The sequence below is a fragment of the Macrosteles quadrilineatus genome, unplaced genomic scaffold, assembly GCF_028750875.1.
Source record: "Macrosteles quadrilineatus isolate MER2022 unplaced genomic scaffold, UCM_ALF_1.0 Scaffold_1__1_contigs__length_201487025, whole genome shotgun sequence".
In the NCBI taxonomy this organism is placed as follows: Eukaryota; Metazoa; Arthropoda; class Insecta; order Hemiptera; family Cicadellidae; genus Macrosteles; species Macrosteles quadrilineatus.
Window position 1 is genome coordinate 125,293,760 of NW_026542594.1, and position 14,273 is coordinate 125,308,032.

The following is a 14,273-nucleotide window of genomic DNA, read 5'->3' on the forward strand; positions in this document are numbered from 1 at the left end:
GTTTAACAAACACCGTGCGCAAGTTCGAATGTGACTCATTGTTGTGACACACACTTTTATTTTAGACCCTTCAAAGTCATAATTTAACTACACTTACAGTACATTAATAACTCCTAAAATAGAACTAAACCTATTCACTTTGTTTTGGTGGACCTAGACTCAGCTTCACTTAGAGAATAACTACGTCAGATAAGATAACTGGTCTGGGAATCCCAAACAGAAAGGTCATCGAGGCAGAAACCGAGCAGTCGGCTGTTAGAGAGGGAGAAGGAAACAGTGAAGGTATGTGAGACCAGTATACAGTAACACAGACACCAGAGACCAGTTGTGCAGTCTCCAGAGTTAGGACAACATCACAGGTAAACAAAACCACCCCCATCGAGCTACTTCAGTAGTGGCAGTACTTTGTTGTTTAGCTCACAATATTATCAATACAGATATTTTTACCACTATAAGTGAGTTTTACAAAGGTGTTTGTACTCCATTGTTAATTAAGAAGGCATATGCTTATTTATTTCATTATTTACACTTTAGGTTCCATTCAAATTTTATCCTAATTATTCTTGATTATTATAGTTCACTACTTAACCCTTTCAGTCACGAATGATTGTAAAAAATAAGCATAGATTTTTTTGTTTTAGCGAATTTCCCATATAAGAAACAAGCTATTACTTTTTCGTTTTGAGGTCCCTAGAGGCCAGAATCACCATCCGTTCAAATTCATATATATATACACATATATATATATATATATATATACATATATATATATATGTTTATATATACTTCCCATAGCGTTTAAGTATTGCAGATACATTAATTTAACTGTCACAGACGGTTCCCACACTCCGCACGGCTCGCCTTTACTACTTCCTTTACCACTTCCTACAACATGGACCTTTTTCTCTCCCCTCCCATATCGTTCTTTGAACGACTTCGTAAAATAGTTAATATAGTAAAATAGAAATCGTCCAGTGGTTGAAAACTAGCCCAAAAATATGTATATTTACAGACTTCTCTATTCCCCCCCCCAACACTGTACATAAAACATGTTATTGGAATTTGTTTAGATTTTCTGTTTATATTTTGTTATTTTGTCACCAGAATGGCAACCAATAAGACCCATGTTATTTTTTTGTTAAATTCTAACTCATTTTTCGTGCTTATTTTGAGCATATTTGAATTTATAAGGGGATTCTGCACACCTGCAGGAAAATATCTTTCATTTGGTACCAACCGCGCGTAATTTGGTCCATTAGTATGGTCAGGCTAGCTGTCATAAGTTTTGCAAACTTTTTTAGTATATAAGATAAGATAGGAGGATAGATAATAGAGATAAGATCATAACAGCTGATTAGATATTTTTTTTATTTAATCTTCCTCATGTCAAAACAAACTCGTTATAGTTATTTGTGTAACTAGTGGGCTCCGCGTTTTGAGAATATAGTTCCGTATGTTTTTGTAATTTGAGGGGTTTCCGCGCCTAAAAAAATGCTTTAAAGGTATTTCCTTGTTTATTAAGATCGTAGGAATGTTTTAAAAACGTTTAAAAGGAAAGTTCAGAAAGTTCAGAAATACCGAAACGATAAACACGAAATGACAGGTTAAATCGTAGTTATAGTCAATCAGCTGCTCATAGTATTATTTTCTTTAAGTGTTGCCAACCTATTTCCAAGCGTACACGGATTACGTGCATAATAGAACCACGCTGTTTTGTGTTGTTTCGTTGGAATCCTGATGTGCGGCAAAGTATAAACCGTACGACAAAGTATAAACCGTGCGGCAAAGTTTAAATATGCAGCAATTAGCAGCTTTCTGTACTATAAACAGTACAAGGAAGCCAACTTTGTCGGGTGACTGTAGGAAAAATATTAAATAATGCCACAGCAAACGTGCAGACTAAGCGAATTTCCATTTGCCTGATTGGATTTACACTAAAATCTCTCTTTAAAATTTTACATTCATTCCCTATTTAATAAGCATTAGTTTAACGAGTACTTAGGTTTGCTGCAACAAGGAGGTTTAAAAAGTGTTTTTGTGAAACTTTAATATTTAGTTTAGTATGAATTAAATACATTTTCCAAATTTGATTAAAATATGTCCATAAACAAGCGAACTAGTTTAACTATCCTCCATAAGAATAATTTTTATAATTTTCTCCGTAACTATTAGGCGCCTAACACAGTTTCAATATACTAAATAATATGTTTTTAGGCTTTACAAAACCCTCAAAACACCCCATAACTCCCGTTCCCATGGCACGATTGTGCTGGTTCGCTAGCTTGTTCGAATAAAATGTATGTTTACAAGTTTATATCAAATGTAATCAAAATTCGATAATTTTTACTCGAGTTATCTTACTAACGGACATACACACACTAATACAGGGTGCCCCGTAACTCTCTGGACACTTGTATATAGCGTTATTCCTTATGTCAAGACAGACACATTTCACTGTAGGAACATGGGTCTGTGGTGTCTAGTTTACCGACTGTCAGCATTTATGTGTTTTTTTACAAAAAACATTAATAACTCCTAAACGGTTTGAGATACAGCTTTGATATTTTGCAAAAATGTTAATCTTATTAAGACCTATTATCGTTAGAAATTATACTAAAAAATCATTAACCGTTTCAAAATGGCGGCCATGTAAAATATTTTATGCCAAATTTCACGAAATCCGTTAAATTTACAAAAGAATTGTAAGAGAAGCTTGTAAATTGTAGGTAGTTTTTAATGATACCTTATTTGTTAGGATTGGGTAAATAATAACAGAGAAACGTGTTGTTTTCGTAATGTATGACCACTTTTCACCATTTAAACAATACTCCTTTTACGTTGTTTAGCATTGTTTAAATGGAGAAAAGTGGTCATACATTACTAAAACAACACGTTTCTCTGTTACTATTTATCCAATCCTAACAAATAAGGTATCTATAAAAACTACATAAAATTTACAAAATTTTCTGTCTCTTGCAATTGTTTTGTAAAATTAACGGTTTTCGTGAAATTTGGCATCAAATATTTTAAAGGGTCGCTATTTTGAAACGCTTAATTATTTTTTAGTATAACTTCTAACGATAATAGGTCTTGATAAGATTAACATTATTGCAAAATATCAAAGCTGTATCTCAAACCATTTAGGAGTTATTAGTTTTTTGGTAAAAAAACACATAAATACCGACAGTTGGTAAACTAGACACCACAGACCCATGTTCCTATGGTGAAATGTGTTTGTCTTGACCTAAGGAATAACGCTATATACAAGTGTCCAGAGAGTTACGGGACACCCTGTATATTATATGGGGTAGTAAAAAGTCCCGGGACGGCTTAATATTTTTTTACCGTTAAGGAGTCGGAAGAAAATCTTAAATAGAAGCATAGGTTGATATGCACATCCAATTAATGGTCTTTGTTAGTAAAATATAATGCCACAAAACCCGACCTCAAACGAACAACTGAGTAAAAAATGACAGTTATTCAAAGATGCATTGAGTTTGCATTGTTTTTATACATTCTTGAAGGTAGACTATAATATAATAAAACTCACATTTGAAACTGAACAGACAAACTTTATTAGGTAACGCCAGAGACAAACATTGTTGATATTTAGACTACCCAGACTGGAATGGCTAACTATCTGAGTACGGCTATCGGTTACCTGGTGGGGGTAAACCTATGATACATCACTACCTTCCCATGTATAAGTTGACAATATGTACAATAATTAAAACATCAAGAATTCAAGTGACAAAATAAAGTAAATAAAACTTTGTTTACAATTCTTAAAAATACACACAACAAAACCGTAAACAACTTCTGAGACAAAAAGGACAGTTCAATATCATCAATCAAATTCAGAAAATGTAAATCTTTTAGTCGGCTTGATAACTCTTCCTGTACTACTAGTCTGCTGAAGGGGACTTGTATGTGAAGGTTGGAGAACGGGTGGAGATGGACGTGGATTGGTACTATTGTTAACAGGAGATGGTCTGGGTGGACTAGGACTAGGCACATGTCTAGGTGACGGTGTTTTGGTGTGGAGTTTCATTAGGTGAATGAAGTTTTGGAATATAATATTCTCTAAGCTGATTTACATGGACTTTGTGAATACTTTTGTCAGATAACACTCTTACCAAATAAACAGTCTGACTAATTTTCTTGGCCACTTGATCAACCACAAACTTTACACCAACATTTGTTTTTTTATTCAGATTTACCCATACAAATTGATCAGGATGGTAGTTTGGAATTCTTATCTTTTGCTTGTCTTTACTTTTAGACAGATTCTTTCTCTTTGACTGATTCGATACAAAGTTGAAACTTACATTTCTTTTTAAAGAAGACAAAGGTGTTTCAGGTAAAAAAGTAAGTAGCATTGCCATAGGAGATTTACCCGTTACAGAGGATGGAGTGGAACGATAAGCGTATAGACAATCTAGTAACATTCAGCTAATGCTTCAGTACACTGACTATATGTTGCTTTCTTGAACGCGATAGGACTTAATATAGACTTGAGTTCTGCATAAATACTAGGCTGCAAATTAACACACAGATAACTTTTTTTAAGATCATCATCAATCTTTTCTATTTTGAAATACAGTTCTAGTGTTTCGATATACAACGGAAAATCTTCCTCTTCCAGGAAAAAAACTGGTGCTTTAGACATTTTGAATTAATTATTGACTAAATTATAAAACACACAGACAGACGTTGACAAAATGGACGACATTGACTCACCGACCGGAGACCGGCACTTCTTCACTTTTCACTTTTATAAAAACTTGCAGTTATTGACACAATCACTTAATTAAACTGTTTTAAAACACATTTTCTCGTCGCCACTGACGTGTTCTTAAAGGTAGACTATAATATAATAAAACTCACATTTGAAACTGAACAGACAAACTTTATTAGGTAACGCCAGAGACAAACATTGTTGATATTTAGACTGCCCAGACTGGAATGGCTAACTATCTGAGTACGGCTATCGGTTAGCTGGAGGGGGTATACCTATGATACATCATACGCTACCTCAGGGTAGGACTTCAGCCAGCTAGAAATCGGAAGAAAATCATAACCGTATGCATTGGTCGATATGTATTTCATATTAAATCTCATAATTATTAGAATACAATGCCACAAATTTGAGTTCAAAGGTACAACTGAGTAAAAAATAGCAGCCGTTCAAAGATTCAAAATGGCAGTTAACAGCTGTCATTGTTTACTCGGTCGTTCGTTTGAGTTCAAATTTGCGGCATTGTATCTATCTCTTCTCTTCTATCTATCTATATATATATACAGGGTGAGTTTTAATTGTCCCCCCCCCCAACTTTTTTCTACATTTTTTCAAATATCAATCCCAGACCACTTCCAAACATTGTTGGGTAGTAAGTACTTCATTTTGACAAGGTGGTCATTTCCGGCCGCCATCTTGGATCCGCCATATTGGATGCAAAATTTTTTTTTCAAATGTAAAGGTGGGGTTGTGACCCATTATTTCGAACTACATTTTTACCCTGATTATAATGCCGCAAACCGTTTAAGTAAATCTTGATTCATTCTAAAGTTACGAGGGCTTTTTAAAACTTTATTTTTAGCCCATTTTAACATTGTGCATTTACAAACTAAGACCATAATCCCAAAATAGTGCCAGATAATGATAAGTATACACTACCAGTAATTGTCCACCTATTTTCACTTGGTTATGACTGATGTATTTTTTTTCGGCCGCCATCTTGGATCCGCCATTTTGAAATGTGATAAATTATTTTAAATATGAAGGGGGTGTTGTGACCCATCATTTTGAACTACTTTTTTAAGCTGAACTTAATTCCATAATCCGTTTTTCATTTTCATTTTTTGATTTTGAAATATTGACATTTTTAACAAAACAATTTCAATATTTCATAAATAAAACTTGATAACAAAAAATGGATTGCGGCATTGAGTTTAGCTTAAAAAAGTAGTTCAAAATGATGGGTCACAACACCCCCTTCATATTTAAAATAATTTATCACATTTCAAAATGGCGGATCCAAGATGGCGGCCGAAAAAAAATACATCAGTCATAACCAAGTGAAAATAGGTGGACAATTACTGGTAGTGTATACTTATCATTATCTAGCACTATTTTGGGATTATGGTCTTAGTTTGTAAATGCACAATGTTAAAATGGGCTAAAAATAAAGTTTTAAAAAGCCCTCGTAACTTTAGAATGAATCAAGATTTACTTAAACGGTTTGCGGCATTATAATCAGGGTAAAAATGTAGTTCGAAATAATGGGTCACAACCCCACCTTTACATTTGAAAAAAAAATTTTGCATCCAATATGGCGGATCCAAGATGGCGGCCGGAAATGACCACCTTGTCAAAATGAAGTACTTACTACCCAACAATGTTTGGAAGTGGTCTGGGATTGATATTTGAAAAAATGTAGAAAAAAGTTGGGGGGGGGGACAATTAAAACTCACCCTGTATATATATATAACTCAAATACCACTGACTCATTCATTCACTCACTCACTCATCACGAAATCTCAGAAACCATAAGACCTAGGAACCTGAAACTTGGCAGGCATCTTCCTTTTGGGTAGTAGACGCTCACTAAGAAAGGATTTTACCCTCTGACCTCTGGGATCCGCCCCAGTGGCTCTGGAGTTTCCCATGTTAACCTTATGAGTACTCATATTTAAATGGAATTAATGAATCTTGACAGCTGTTTCAATTAAACAAGTTGGTTCTGTTCTATGATGTTCAATAGCATTAAAGTTACAAGGATTACCAACAGGGTGCAACACTATTATTTCTTTTACATTTATGACAACAGCTCATTTGCAACCAAAAGGTGAGTGAGCGTAGCGAACGAACCTCAACCTGGAGGCGAGTTAGCATAGCGAACGAGCTCCAACCTAAACGTGAGTGAGCGCAGCGAACGAACTTCAACCAGGACGTCAGGACGTGATTGAGCCATGCGAACGAGATCATCTTGAAAATTAAGAGGTTAAACGGGGCAAAGCCCGCGGGTTACAGCTAGTCTGTATATAGATGCGAAATTCCGATCAACGCCAAACCATATAGTACCTAGAAGCATGAGACTTTGCATACATATTCCTCTCATAGCGTAGGCAGACAATAAGAAGCGATTTTACAAATTTCCCAATGGGCCCCGCCCCACAGAAGGTCAAAGTTAGCATGGAGTTCGTAAAGGAAGAATAATTTGTTTTCGGTTTTTGTTTACATTTGTCTGCACAGATGTTAGATAAAAAAATTAAGTTTACTAAGGTTAATTTGGACCATATAAACATCATAGTTGTGTGCCAGTGAAATTAACATAATTAATTGTGGCATTTTAGTTTTATCAACTACTAGCTGTGCCCGCGGGCTTTGCCCCGTTTAACTTCTTAATTTTCAAGATGAGCTCGTTCGCATGGCTCAATCACGTCCTGGTTGAAGTTCGTTCGCTACGCTCACTCACCTTTTGGTTGCAAATTGGCTGTGGTCATAAATTAAAAAAAATAATAGTGCTGCACCCTGTTGGTAATCCTTGTAACTATAATGCTATTGAACATCATAGAACAGAACCAACCTGTTTAATTGAAACAGCTGATAAGATTCATTAATTCCTTTTAAATATGAAAAATCATAAGGTTAACATGGGAAACTCCAGAGCCACTGGGGCGGAGCCCGAGAGTCCGATAAGAATAAAAACAACTCAGTTTTCCTATTTAATGCCTAAAGAATCGGTGTAACAAATTTCAGCCTCCTAGGTAAATGGGAAGTGGGAGAATTAGTGATGAGTGAGTGAGTGAGTGAGTGAGTGTGTCAGTGAGGGCTTTGCCTTTTATAAGTATAGAAGATAACGGCAGTTATTACTATTATAACTACAGTATTATAACTAACAGTTATAACTATTAGGTCTACAAATCATCGCATAGGTGTGATTAGTGTTGAATAAAGTAGAATTAAACTTAGTTTTTATTGCATTTGAATTTTTTTAAACTTATGATATTGTTCTGTTAATATTCTTTTAGTTGTTTAAACCGTCTCATAGTACGGACACTGAGGTTTTAACGTTCCACACAATATCATTAACATCACAGGAGACTGTGCGTGTTTATTTACTTCACTCTCATTCATAATTCAACTTACACACATACATACACTAACTGTACGCAAAACAATTGTTGAACATGTTGTGAGAAACTGGGTCTCCTTCTCGGTCTTATCCCACGACAGTGACGGGAATAATTAACTTAATTCAAGGGAATACTTCTATGAAATGTCTAATCCATTTACCTTTGGTGGGTTGTGTGAGCTGGTTGAAAGATATTCACATTTGTTTTCGAGGTTTATCGAAATGGTGAATTATGTCAAGTTTGGCTATGAACGTAATACCTTGAAAAGACTCAGATTTACTAGTGGGTACTTCGAAGTTTATCTTCACAAAAATGTAATTGAGTGATTACCGGATGTGCTTGAAGGTAATCAGTTTTTATACCACGACTTCCCTTGGTTCCTACGGACTACCCGTTTAAAGGTTGCAATTCCCTTTAAAAGTGTTGCTTCGTCCTCACCACCAACAAAGCGCAGGGACAGTCACTTAAGATCGCAGGACTAGACTTGAGAGAGGATTGTTTTTCTTATGGACAATTCTATGTTGCATATTCATGGGTCAGCTCAGCCACGAGTTTGGTGATGCTAGCACCTTCTGAGTAAACAAAAAATGATGGATACAAAGATATTCTGTAAATAATCAAAAATAGTACGAATAACGATCAAACTGTTAACTGCAGTTTTATTCATCATCGTAAAATGAAATATAAAAATTTAAAAAATTCATTGTTTATTTAATGTGATTTATTGTATCATAATCTGGCACTTATAATCACAGTATAATCTTTTTCCCCAAAGTTTGGCAACATTGGTATTGCAAATCCACCAAAAATAAATATTTGTATCGTCCTATATATATAGGACACAGTGACCCAACTGGTGAACCGTTGAACAAAACGAAACGTTTAAATATAATTTAACTATTTAAAATGTTTCTTCTGAGAGGGAACAGATTTTACACATTGGATGTTATATCTAATTAAATACAATTATTATGTTTTGTATGTAACAACAAAAAGTGCGTTTTACATTGTGTGATTTAGCAACTGATTCAATATATCCAGTTTTACGGTATAAAAATTAAAAAAAAATCCATTAAATTTGCATTTTTGTATTGTTCGAGCATAGTACCATTGACTATAGGATTCTGAAGATAGTCGTGTCGGCCTTAGTAATACAATACTAGAAGATCGTGCCAATCATACTACTAACTATACTAAAAGATCGCGCCACTCATCCTACTAACAATTCTACAAGATCGCGCCAATCATCTTACTAACTATACTAAAAGATCGCGCCACTCATCCTACTAACAATTCTACAAGATCGCGCCACTCATCCTACTAACAATTCTACAAGATCGTGCCAATCATCCTACTAACTATAATAAAAGATCGCGCCACTCATCCTACTAACAATTCTACAAGATCGCGCCAATCATCCTACTAACTATAATAAAAGATCGCGCCACTCATCCTACAAACAATTCTACAAGATCGCGCAAATCATCCTACTAACAATTCTACAAGATCGTGCCAATCATCCTACTAACTATACTAAAAGATCGCGCCACTCATCCTACTAACAATACATCTTTACTCAATACAAAGACAAAACGTGTGATCTTTTTGATAGAAAATATCTTCAAGCATTCTATTATGAAAATTGCTTTAATCATTTATTTTATATATGACACCTATTTAAAACTTGTAATTAATACCAATGAAAAATCAGAACATACGATTTTCCATGACATAACCCTTCAATACAGTATTCCAGTTAGACGTAAAAGTGTAGAGCTTTGGCCATACTTAAACGTGTCCAGCACTTGTTATTGTTTGACTAGTCGTCTTCCGATATAAAGCTCTAAATCTACTTTCGCACCAGGTTTTTGAGACCATGTTGCTGTGCACCCCAATGGTTGTTGGACCAGGACTTTTGCTGTTATTGACAACAACCATACTGGAATGCCTCGGTCAGATGAGCAGTAAGTACCACAATAGTTCTACCTTTGACTTTTGGATTCTGATTCTGAAGATTGTACAAGTAAGAGTGCACTAAAATATTTATTTGTTATCAATATTTTACACCACTATAATTTGCTGTACAATTTAGTTGGCTAAGATCAAATAACAATGTTAATGGTATTTCCTATTTTTGCTAACATTACAAGTTGTTGAAACATTCTTTTAAAGTATTTTAAATACCCCCGCTTGGGCCCGCTTAAATATGCATTAAAAATTCATGTAATGTTTTTCTTGACTTCAAAACTCTATTCAAAATCAATATTGAATATTTTTTTTAGAATTTCAACTTACTATAATCAATTTCAACTTATACTGGTAAAATATCAGTAGGGGCAATATGCCGGTTTAAAGTCACTTGGGGCGTTTTTCCCCATAAGCATAACATGGTGAGCTTTTTTAGCCACTTTAAAAAAAATCCTGCTCTCGGTCTATACACCCCTATACAAATGTTCTATACTATTGTACAACTCCATAAACATTTAAAATCCACATCCATTCTTATGTATATTCTCAAAATCGAGCGAGGTTTGCACGTGAACTCGGGCGCGCTCCCGGCCCATAGTCAGGCTTCTCGCTTCTTGCTTCCTGTCCCCAGTGGCAGCTCATGATTGAGTCCTGGGTGGGAAACCTTCTAAATGTCATCTTTTGTTGAAACATTTCCTAGTTATTTTTTTAAAATTATATTTTAAATTTCTTAATTTCTAGTAAAAAATTTTGAAATTTTTTAAATTCTGGTTGGAAATTTTCCAAAAGTCTATATATAGAGGTAACATCGGCCTGAGACCTCATTCCTAAACATGAAGCCGTCATGTCAACACTGCTCCGTGTCGCTCTCCAACAAAAGCAACCTGATTCGCCACTACAAGGTAATACATCAAATGATGGCGAAACTGTGCAAAGTTTGTGATTTAATCTGTGATAATAACATGGCTCTAAAATTGCATATATTACAAAGTCACTTTTTATAACTTCTGTAAAATGAATGTTGTTGGACATTTTTAAAGACACGCCAATTCTTGCATCAAATGTCCATATACAATTATTAAATTTGTCGGTGACTCGATTAGAGCTGACCTTGAAAATACTCTGAAGTCTTATCCTCTTCCGATAAAATGGACTTTAGTTAGGAAAATCAAATTTATAAAATATTCAATGGATCAAAATGGAAAATTAGTTAATGAGAAGGAATGCATTGCGGATTTTAGAAGCCTTTCTACCTTAACTATTTAGAAGAGAGATTTAAAGCCTCAAATTGAAAATGCACTTTTAAAGATTGACGCATCGATGCATAAATATCAAGCCCAAGGTAGTGGATGGATATATGACCATACTAAATATTGGCAGTTGCAGGTTAACAAGTATAAGCCCCTAACTCCAAAGTCATATATCCCCACACCAAAAAGTATTCAATAAAAACATGCAGTTTTAAATATAAAAAATTCTGACAATAAATGCTTCTGTTGGTAAATTTTTGCAGCTTTAAATCCAAGGAACTCTAATGAACATGCTGAAAGGGTCTCCAATTATGTACCTTATGAAAGTCAGTTAAATATGAAAAATATAAAGTAACTTGTAAAAATATCTGAAATAGATAAATTTGAAAGACAAAATAACATAAGTGTTAATGTATTTGGAGTTGAAGACCAGAAATGTATATATCCATTAAGAACGACCAAACTGAATAGTAATACTCATATTGATTTATTATTACTAGGTGAAACCCGTCGAAATCGACGGTTACTTTCAAGGCTTACGCTAATTCATCTAACTGCGATAAATTGAGTGAAATTATACATATTTTGATCATTTGGCATTGTTTAATAAGTAATAAGGGTAAAAACAATAATGATATTAATTGCGTTAATTACCAAATATGGTTGATAATTCAATGAAAAAAATATTTCCCATACCGTACGTCATAGGAGTTAATTGGTATGCTATTTGGTAGCTCTTCCATTGGAAGAACCTTTAAATAGTATTAAATTCGTATTGGTGGATCTTTTGTAGTTAAACACTTCCATGATTTCATCAGTGTAATGCAGATTGAGCTATGATTTTATATAAAAAAAAATACCTGTTTGTTGGTAAGACACGTTCTAACTTCAAAGGGTACAGTGTAAGTTTGATTTTTCCTTCGTCACGTCGCGTCAGTTCATATCGTACTTCTGTGCCAATGAATAACCTTCTATCATAGTTTTGAGAAATTGGTTGTAGGGTTACTGTTATAGCTGGAATTCCTTGACATGGGGGATGACAGTTAGTTGTCTCAGCTTTATCAATTACATAAAGTTTTTAATATAATCTCTCTACGGAATGTTAGGTGTAGGCCTAGTGGAATATACTTGAAGTGAAGTTGGCTTTTATTCTTGAACTGTTAGGGGTCTCCTCGTTTATATGGTCGTGCGGCTTCATTGGCAACAAATAATGCAAATGACATAGCAACGTGGCATTTCCAAAAAGTAATAAATACTGTAAATTGGCTGCTACGTAAATATTGACGTTTACATGCATTTTTAATCGACGTATCTTATAAAGGATGATGTGAAGGAATATGGCCTATCTGTCATGGCAGTAGCTGCTTAAATAGTATTTACTCATTGTGCCATTTTTACAGCCAAAATGTCGTGTTATTTTCAATATTTTACCAGCCCAGTGGGCTACGGTCCGTAATATAGGCTACTGCAAATAATTTTTCAAGATAGGTACCATTTTAGGAGTGTTTGGATGTTATTAGACACGGTAAGAAGAGCACAATAAACTTCTGCAGATGAATTATATGTTGGAGAAATATAAACCAAATTATAAATGTCAAATATCACAATGCGAGTTTGAGCATTTTGTAACTATATGGGTAAGTTAAATAGATTTTTTTTAATTGCGGCACAGTGCACTTCAAGAATATATATTTTTTTTTTACATAAATTAATGGGTTTTTTATGAGGAGCGCTAGTAAACATGCACAACCCTTTTCGTTAGTCTAATAACATTAGAATAGGCTCTCTAAGAGTTCATGTTCTTATTTGTATACATATCTATATTACGTTTTCACTGTTGAATGAATACATTGAAGTAACCTCTCTGAAAAGTATGCAATATATTGCAGGTTTCCAGCTTAATGAATTTCTAAATCATGCACATATTTCTATATAAATATCGTAAAATGTTTTATCCAATTGCTGTAAACTACTTTAACAAAATATGGACACGGCTCAAATAGGCACCGTGCCCTTCTGCCCCTGTATTTTTTTTCACACAATCGAAGATTTTTCCAATGATTGAAAACATGTATGATAATAATCTCATAAGCTATGATGATCTGTCTAGAATAATATGATAAAATATAGGCAAAAGTGGTGAAAAAGCCAGACACAAGCCCGTAAAGCAGATATAAGATGGTTCAATAAGAAATCTGTGGATGGACCTTTAAAGGCTTCTGGGGCAGAGCCCTAAGGGAATTTACTTCGTTTTTCTTTTGATAAATCATCTACAGACCTGTCAATCACGCATAAACCACTGGATGGATTGGGCTGAAATTTTTCATGATGATAGCTCACATTCCCGATTAACATATAGGCATATTCTTATCTCAAAAATCCCTTCGGGCTCCGCCCCAGTGGCTCTGTAGTTCCCCATGTTAACCTTATGAGTATTCATATTTAAAGGGAATTAAAGAATTTAGTCAGCTGTTTCAACTAAAAAAAGTTGGTTCTATGATATACAAAAGCATTAAAAAGTTATAAGATTTACCAACAGGGTGCAGCACTATATTTTTTGCATTTATGTAAACAGCTAATTTGAGCTAAACAGCAACAAACAACTGTGATACGCAATGAGAACTGTCAAAGTAGGATTGTTTACAGCTATGTTTATGTGTTTAATGTCATGAATAAATTGTGACTTTTTAATTTGTAAATCTTTATTTTTCTTTATTGGTTACCTAAACAATAAAGATATATATAAACAATAAAGCAATAATAAATAATAAGAATCATCATAGGGTCTAAACTAAATAATAACTAAATAATAAAGCAACAATAAACAGTAAAGCCATAATGTTCTACCTCATCACCTGATGAGGTAGAACATTATGGCTATGGTAGATGTGTAATACCATAGTATACCGTCAATTT

The 14,273-nt window shown here is 34.3% G+C and overlaps 1 protein-coding gene across 2 annotated transcripts in view; it reads left to right on the forward strand.

Moving 5' to 3' along the window:
• Positions 1-256: 256 nt before the first annotated feature.
• Positions 257-14,273, forward strand: part of LOC128984411 (venom protease-like) — a 56,750-nt gene continuing 42,733 nt past the window's right edge. For both annotated transcript variants that reach the window (XM_054403731.1, XM_054403737.1), the window contains exons 1-2: positions 257-359; positions 10,004-10,103. In XM_054403731.1, coding sequence (XP_054259706.1) covers positions 10,016-10,103 — 88 coding nt within the window. In that variant the 5' untranslated portion in view covers positions 257-359; positions 10,004-10,015. The remainder of the gene's footprint in view (positions 360-10,003; positions 10,104-14,273) is intronic.